At 38.7% G+C, this 9,091-nt stretch overlaps 1 protein-coding gene across 1 annotated transcript in view; it reads left to right on the top strand.

Moving 5' to 3' along the window:
* The first annotated feature begins 2,949 nt into the window (after nt 1-2,949).
* LOC124554805 (unconventional myosin-Va-like) overlaps nt 2,950-9,091 on the top strand; it is a 50,099-nt gene continuing 43,957 nt past the window's right edge. Inside the window, exons 1-2 of the mRNA XM_047128460.1 lie at nt 2,950-3,074; nt 3,271-3,438. Coding sequence (XP_046984416.1) covers nt 3,024-3,074; nt 3,271-3,438 — 219 coding nt within the window. The 5' untranslated portion in view covers nt 2,950-3,023. The remainder of the gene's footprint in view (nt 3,075-3,270; nt 3,439-9,091) is intronic.

Below are 9,091 nucleotides of genomic sequence, written 5' to 3'. Positions count from 1 at the left end.
ACGTGAGGGTGGGGGAGAGATGGACAGGACAGGCACAGATGGTAAGGGAGAAATCAAGGAACTGGAAGGAGCGAGTGGTACGACCTACAGTGATTGCCTGGGTCTTGTAAGGACTGATTTTCAGGAGCCACTGGTTACACAATGCGGCAAAAAGGTCAAGGTGATTCTGGAGAAGGCGTTGGGACCGTTGGAGGATAGGAGTGAGGGCAAGGATTGCGGTGTCATCGGCATACTGCAGGAGGTGTACTGGGGGGGGGGGGGGGAGGGTTGGGGCATAACTGCCACGTACAGGAGGTAGAGGAGAGGGGAGAGGACAGAGCCCTGGGGCACACCTGCAGAGTGGTAGGAGATGGGGGAATTGGCCTTATGGATGGTAATGTAGTAGAGGCAGCGGGAGAGGAAGGAGGCAATCAGATGGACGTAGTTGACAGGAAGGACATAAGTCTGGAGTTTAAATAGGAGACCGGGATGCCAGACACAGTCGTAGGTCTTTTCGAGGTCGAAGGAGACACAAATGGGAGAGTGACGGGAGTTAGGCTGGAGGGAGGGGAGACGAGTGAGGTGTAGGAGTTGGCCATCAGCAGAGAAGGAAGGTCAAAAGCCACATTGGGTGTTGGGAAGGAGGTGGTTTCGGTGGAGGTGGTGATGGATGCGCTGGGCAAGGATGGATTCCAAGAGCTTGCAGAACACTGAGGTGAGACATATAGGGCGACAGGAAGAGGCATCAGATGGAGGCTTGTTGGGTTTGGAGAACATCAGGATACGGGAGGTTTTCCACAGGTCAGGGTAGAAGCCGGTGGCAAGGATTATGTTTGTAGAGGGTGGCAAGGACTGCAAGGAAGAAGGGAGGGCAGTGTTTGAGGTGGCAGTAGGTAAAACGGTCATGGCCGGGAGCAGTGTTGTGTTTAGTGCGGAGTGTGAGGCTGATGTCCTGTGTAGTGATGGGAGTGTTAAGTTCAGGTGGTGGTGTGTGGCCCAAGCACTAGAAGCTAGGAGCAAGGGGACTAACAGAGATATTTGTACAGTCGATGACGTCGGGGAAGAGGGAATAATCAAATTGGGGATCATCTGGGATGGAAAAAACATTGGATAGGTGAGAGGCAAAGTGGTTGGCCTTACTGAGGTTGTCAGGACAGGGACGGTCATCAAGGAGGAGAGGGTACTGGGGGGTTGGGCGGTTCCCAGTAAAGCGATGGAAAGCAGACCAATACTTAGAAGAGTTTATCGGGAGCATGGTGTTGAGTTGTGTACATGTCTGTCGCCATGCACGGCATTTCTTCACAGTAAGCAGGTTGTGGATGTGTTGGTGTAATTGCTGGTGGCAGGTGAGTGTGTCCTGGTCATGAGTGCAGAGAAAAGAGCAGTGTAGGCGGTGGGATTCATGAAGGAGAAGGACGGCCTGTGGGGGCAGGGCTGGGCAGTGAGGGTGGGTGGATGGCTTTGGTAGGGATATGGGTGGCGACAGCGTAGGACAAGGTCTGGTGCTGGAAGGCAGCAGTGCAGGAGGTGTCATCAGGAGATTAGAGGGTAAGGTCATGGCCTTTGACCTGGGTGTGAATGGAGTCCCAGTAGGCATTCCACTTGGCACGGGAGTAATCACGGACAAGTTTAGGAGGGATGTCAGGGCAATGAGAGGGACAGGAATGGCAACCATTAGGGATAATGAGGAGAACGGGAGCATGGTCACTGCCAATGAGGTCAAGGACATCAGCGGTGATGTGCCCAAGGAGATTGGTAGAGGCAGGGATCACATTGGGAGTGGTGTTGGATTCGAGTCAGGTGTGCTGTGGGAGGGGAACTAGGTCTCCCTGGAGGGTGGTGATAAACCGATGCCACCCCTGGAGGTCGCCAGGAGCACGGCTGTGGATATTGAGGTCGGCGGCAATCACATAGGTGGAGGAGGTGCAGTCAGTGTGGGCCAGGAAATTATACAGGATGGGGGTTCGAGGGTGGACATAAATGGTGGCACAGGTGATGGTAAGGGTGGGGAAGAAGAGGTTGAGGGTGAGATGCTCGGCAGGATTTTGAAAGTTTAATTATAATCACCCTGTATTTAGAGAAACCTGCATTTACTTCCTGTAAGACTATCAAGACTTAGTCCTAAATGAAATTCTATCTCCTTGGTGGATATAGCTTTTGGATTGGAACATAACCACTTGGTGTAGATTTCTAGTATGGTGATGGATACTGGCACTCAACAGTACTGTTAGAAGTGAAGCATCCATTTTTGTCTGGTTATTGTGGCATTTAATAATCATTAAAAATATGGAGTAATACATAGCTATTCCAATTGTGGAGATACAAAATAATTTTATGCATTTTTATCATGGAAATGTGACTCCACCAAGAACCATGTGCTGCCTACCTAAAATTCACTGTGAAATTCTACAGTAGTTGTGACATATATACAATATTATCTGGCTGAAATTGAATCACATCTAGTGAGTATTTCAATGGGTTCTGCAAATCACTTTCTACTTTTAAGTGCTCAAAAGTACAGTGAAGACATACTTTATAGTGCATGTATTTTCTCTTTTTTCACATATAAATGCTAAGAAACATCACAGACTCATTTTTATGAGTAATTTATATCTCTGTACATTGCTTCTTCATTTCTTTCTTTCTTTGTTTCTTTATTTTTAAATAATTGCACAAACGATGCTATAACTGAGAAACTGTTCATTTGGCCACAGAGTGGACTGAATATCTGCCTTGAAAGATTGGAGAAAGACAAATTTTAAGTGTGTCTTATTTTCAGTTTGCTTCAACTCATTAATGTTTTGGTCTTGTATCATGTAAGAAAGTAGTAGTTGCTTTATGAATTCACCTATGTGATATATTTAACCCCCTCTAAAATAGTATTTGAGATTCAAATGTCATTACAGAGTCTTACTCGGCACATACAAGAAAAGATACGTCCGTTGGTGGTGCCAGCTATTCTTGAACATGAACCCAAACGGAGCTTGTCAAGTATACAGCCATTGGAGACACTCTTGCAGGAATTAAATTCTATTCATAAAATTATGGAGTGCCATAGTCTTGACTCAGAGATTATTCTCCAGATATTTAGGCAGGTGAGGTGCCAATTTTTTTTTTTAGCAGTTAACTATACAGCCCTTGGCTAGAATGAATCTGATATTTACACTTGGTTTTTAAAGTATTGTGCATAATACAGATTGCGGTCTCAAGTGAACTGCAAAATAAAAACAAAAGAAACTGTCTCTAAAAATGTTACCATATTATATGAACTTGTGTATTTTACTTTTACAGATTTTTTACTTCATCTGTGCCATTTCACTGAATAACCTACTGCTTCGAGAGGATTTGTGTCATTTGACTAAAGGATGGCAGATAAGGCGTAATCTGTCACATCTTGAACAGTGGTGGTGTGACACAACAAGAAAGTCATTGCCCGTCTTCTCAATAGATTTTTTGAAGGTTACAGTTGTTTGTTAAGGTCACTTTTTACAAATGTATCTAACTTTTGCAGTAATTACTAACCAAACAAAAACTTTATGCAACCAGAACTCTGTTTTTATACAGTAAGGTACACTGGAATGTTTTCCTGACCTTCATATGAATTTTTCTGTAGTTATTGTATTTTTAATGGTAGTTTTTTATGCAGTTTTATTATCAGAATCTTCTGCTGTCATATTAATACAGCTTTGTTACACACACACACACACACACACACACACACACACACACACACACACACATTGTATATGCTGTTCTTCAATGACTCAGTGCCTGTACTGTTCCATGAGTGGTCTCCACTCCTAGATTATTAACATTCTGGCAGAACTTTCCTTACTATATTTTTGTCAGATAATTAGGTTCTTTTTATCAATGCTGTACTAGTTTCTAAGATAGATTCTATTGTTTTATGCAAGGATGAATCTAAAAATTAACATAACATTGTGTGTAAAAAGGCTTTCACTTATGGAATCTATTATGTTTTGCCAAATGAATCAGATCATCAATTTAGGGAAACCCATACTGTTGCTTTCAATCTTATATGTTGTCAGAAAGATAAAACTGTTTTAGACTGTTCCATAACTGAAGATGAGCTTTCATCTAATTAGGTTGCAAAATTCTATTTACCTGGTTCTTTGTTGCACTTGGTTTTGAACAGTGTTGAAGTCTCATTTCTCACTGAACTGAGAGACCATACTGAGAACTGATCTCAGGAAGAAGAGATTTAAATAATGCAAACAAGACAACCCAATATTTTGACACTACATTGTAGGTGGTGGCCAGTTAAAGTTTCATAGTTCACAGTATATGCAGATAAAAGAAAGAACATCTCTTGTTTTGTAATTCCATAAAGAAGGAAAATCACCTAACTAATAGACAGCTTCAAAGATTTGAACATAGTTCACAGTGGCAGAATATATGGTGACAGAATTATGACTGTATCAGTGCACATGACAGGATTTACAGTATTGTTACCTGCATACTTAACACAAAACATCAAACAGTTTGCATATCTTTAGCACTTTTGAGGTTAATGTTTACTAGTTCACCAGTGATTTCAAAATTCAAAGATATTTCACAGTTTCATATTTTTTACAGACGCTGTTGTTGAGCGTAGTATACGAAGGCACAAAATTTCACCATAACCGTCGCAGAATGGTGAGCCCTAGGCAAGAAATATGCAGGCTTTAACAAGAAGTGACATATATATGTTATTGATGTGTCATTCTAACTTGATCTGAAATAGAGATGTTAGCAGTGTGCTTCTCAGATGTGAACTTTCCTGCTATCTGACACAGAGACGTTAACTGTACACTGGCCAACTGTGAACACGCAATTTTCAGAGGAAGTTGACTACATAAAGACAGACTTAAGGTAAAAAACTATACTCTGTCTGACCAGGCCTTTGAAGTTCCAATGGTACTGACTGACCACCACATGATCCTCAGCTGATAGGCATCACTGGATGCAGATATGGAGTAGCATGTGGTAAGCATACCGCTCTCCCAGCCATTGTCAGTTTTCATGACCAGAGCCACTACTGCCCAGTCAAGTAGCTCCTTGCTTGGTCTCACAAGAGCTGAGTGTACCTTGCTTGCCTATAGCGCTTGACAGATGTGGATGGTCACCCACCTAAGTGCTAGCCAAGCCCAACAGCTCATAACTTTGATGATCTGACAGAAACCAGTGTTACGTCTGTGACAAGGCCATTGGCTGAGAGATGTAAGAACATGATGTGAATTCTGAAATTACATAATGCTTTGAAATTCAGCTAGGCTAGATTTTACCATTTAGCATGCATTCTAAGACTTCACTATCGTTTGGTTTATGGAAAATGTTCAGCTTAGTAATTCACAAAAGTACAACAAACATAACTATCACACTGTTTCTGAAATCCCCCATTTACAAGTATAACATCCATCTTGAAATAAATAATTTATTATTCTAAATTATTCAAAATCATAATTACTAACTGGATTAATCAACAGGATATGATGTCTGATTCAGAAAAAAATATAGCTCTAAACTTATATTATCATGATTTGGAAACTTACAGTCATTAAAGCAAAATAGGTGATTGACATTTGGAGAATTTGAACTTCTGATGACGATTATCTTGTAAGTAAATTACTTTTAGCTGATTCCAAACACTGTCTTGAAGAGATGGGAATGCCTGATTTCTAATGAGTGGTAACATACCTCTTTTGCTGTATAGTACATCACTAAGTTCTTCCATTACATGATGTTCTCATAACTTTAATTACTGTAAAATGGGGTGTCTTGAGACACAGGAGTGATTTGAGGCAGAACAACATATATTCATAATACTATATTTTATCACTATTTAGTTCATATAACAAATATTTTTATTCTTTGATTGGTTTGCATGTAACATCAACTTCCACACTGAGGTTACTTTATTTTTATAAGAATAATTTTGGCAACCTCATGTGATTTGTTAACAGGAAGGAGAATATTATCTTTTTTCTATGTCCATCCTTGTAATAGATTGTTGCAAGAACTCTGGCTATCCATTATGAAATGAAAACTAAAACACCTGCAGCCATCTCTTTTGCATTCAATTTTTTATGCAACCAGTTTCAGAGTTCCATTACACCATATTAACCCTGGAATAGTCATGTGGATGACATATGTCACCCTGAAATTTCCTTTTTTCTTACATTATCAACTGTATGGGTTGTCCACAGATGTGAATTTGTATAGTTTTGAGTTTCACTTTAAGGATACAGGGTACTTTTCTGGCTCAATATTATGTAAAAATCAACACGTATTTCTTTCAGGCACTGTTTATAATGTGTATGTTTTATAGATTTTTTTGTTGATATCAGGTAATGCAGCACACTTTCTAAACAAATTAGAATTATTTTGAATATTTTTGAACCTGCTTAGGGTTGTTAAAAAAATTACAAAGAAATTGATAAAATTTGTTTCAGAAATGCTTACTCAAATTGAGGTACCATTTAATCCAATGTTATACATTTGAAGAAGACCAAATTTTTACCAGATATGCATATTACAAGCATAAAAAATATCACATCTTACATTTTAATTTTTATAATTTTTTCCTAATAAAAATGTTATTTTTCCTATAATTTAGTTGATTCTGCAGTAAAGCTTAGGTCTACTACATAAGTATGGACTATTGCAAGATACAGAAAAAAATAAGAGCAATGATTTATAAACTTTAGGAAATATTTGTACCTGAATTCTGGAAAACATAACTTGTGGGAAATTGCGAATGAAGATATGAGTCTAATTAAACTGTGCCTCAGAACATTCCTCAAGCATAGTGTTCATCTGCAGCATTTCTTCATCTTCAAGCTTCCTCTTGGCTTTCCTTTTAGCACTTTTTGCCTCTTTGGTAACTTGAAGAGTGACTCTTTCACCTTCATGCACCTGTTGCCTGTCGCACGCAAGCAATTGATCTTCCATATTAGAGCCACATTTTATGCCTAAATTTCTCAGGACTTCCTACCTTCCTATCACTCCATCATTGAAACATATCGCTGCATCTAGTATACCAACTTTTAATGTATATAGTCCTACAAAAACATTCTTGGGTAATCTTTTCCATATGCAATGATTGAAACTTTCATTTGTATTCTGAGTGCCCCCATGAAGACATTTAGTAAGCAAAAAATGGTCACTCAGGTCTCTAAATATTGGTTTTATTTAATTCATGACAGGCTCAGGAAGAGAATGCTCCTGATGGTATATTTAACCACTTTCTTTTGCTTTTTGGTAACCACACCAAGAATCTGCTCCTTTAGGGCAAAGTCTGTGAACAGGGTGGTCATCTGTCGACAACTTATGAAATTAGGTGGCCCATACAGCTTTTCTCATTGCTGTGCCATCGTTCAGAGGTGCAGTTCATCTAATAGCCTGTCCATAATAAATCTGAAGAAGATCTATTTCAGTTTCTGTCAATATGCCTCGGCCAGATAGATATTTTTCATTAGATAGCAACTTTCCTTTCATTTCTCTTCATAGCTTCTTCAGTCAAGCACCTATCCTTTTCTGCATGTCCACAACACTCCAGTTTTGTTACCAAATTATCACCATAAACATTGAACTCATTAATTTTATTGAAAGCTTTAGAGTCTCCATTGCTATACACGACCGTAACTTTAAAATTTGAAATATATAGCTCATTTTTCATTTGAAACCCTATAATGTATATATCAATGTAATCAGGAAAGATTATAGAATTTAATGAAGTCATTAAAAAATTTTGATTTTTCCACCATTTATAAGTACTCTGTATCCTTAAAGATCAGTACCCCACTATTGTTGTTTGAACATGGTTCTTCTTAGGGGGTATAAAGCTAAATTTATCCACATTGTGTGCTCTGGTTGACAACTGCCACCCATCTGACTATTGATGTTACCATTTCTGTTTCTATTTCAATAAGTAACTTATTTATTTTTCAGTGTTTAATCCCTATACTATTGGGCTTATACTAAATATTGCAGTAGTATGCTTCACATTGCATTTATATTTCTATTCATTTTTTTACATTTTCTTTGAATTTTTACAGTCATGGTTACTAGTAATATTCAAATGTCTGTACCAAATAAAAGGGGAATGTCAAGGAAACGTCAAATCCAGTAACAGTGTTGTCTTTGTTTGATGAACTCAGTGATGCAGAGGAGGATCTCATCTTCTCTGATGATTCTGAAGATGAACAACACAATTTACTCCTCAGAGACCACCATTCAACCACTGCACAAGAGATTTCAAAGGATAAAGAAGAGGAGTTTTAACTGGTGATGCAAATGAAACCTATGACTTGTGTAAACATAAGACCCCAAAATGGCTGAAACAGAAGCCCCCAAACAACACACATACTCAAGCATACAGTATAATCACACGTCTGCATAGACCACAGAAAGGAGGTCGAGAAATAAATTCTGAAGATGGCTTGTTTTGGTTTACTGTTAGCATTTTTGGGTAATTGTTCTTTTTGGCAATTCATACCTAGCAAACATGCTAAGTATAGGCTGCATACATTTGCTTTAGTTGATGCTAAATATATACAGTAACGGAAGGAACCTATGTTGATTCACAGCCTGATGCACCTTATAAACAAAGCAGTAGCCCACATAATGTATTAATAGGAATGATGGAGCCAACTGCAGATGCTAACAGAAGTGTGACCACCAATAACTGATTTTTGATGCATTCTCTTACTGAAAGTCTCAAAGATAATGGTGTTACATGGGGACACTTTGCCAAAATAAACATAAGTACCTTTGGAGTTTCTTCCTGATAAACAGAAAAATCTTCAATTATGAGCTTTCAAAAGGACAAGACACTTGTGTCATATTAATCCATGAAGAATAAAGCTGTCCTTGTTATTTGTACAATGCACCATGCCTGTGTTATCTACAGTGATACAAGGGATGGTCAAATATCTGAGATGATAACATTTTACAACATGACAAAAGCTGGCATGGACTTGGTTTTACCAGCTGTCTCAAAAAATGATGTGGCATGAAATACAAGTCACTGGCACATTGTAGTATTCTAAAATCTACTAAATTTAGCTACAATAAATAATTTTTCATTTATAAATTGGATAAAAATTAAGAT

The sequence above is a fragment of the Schistocerca americana genome, chromosome X (genome assembly GCF_021461395.2).
Source record: "Schistocerca americana isolate TAMUIC-IGC-003095 chromosome X, iqSchAmer2.1, whole genome shotgun sequence".
In the NCBI taxonomy this organism is placed as follows: domain Eukaryota; kingdom Metazoa; phylum Arthropoda; class Insecta; order Orthoptera; family Acrididae; genus Schistocerca; species Schistocerca americana.
This window is presented reverse-complemented; position numbering and strand designations above follow the sequence as displayed.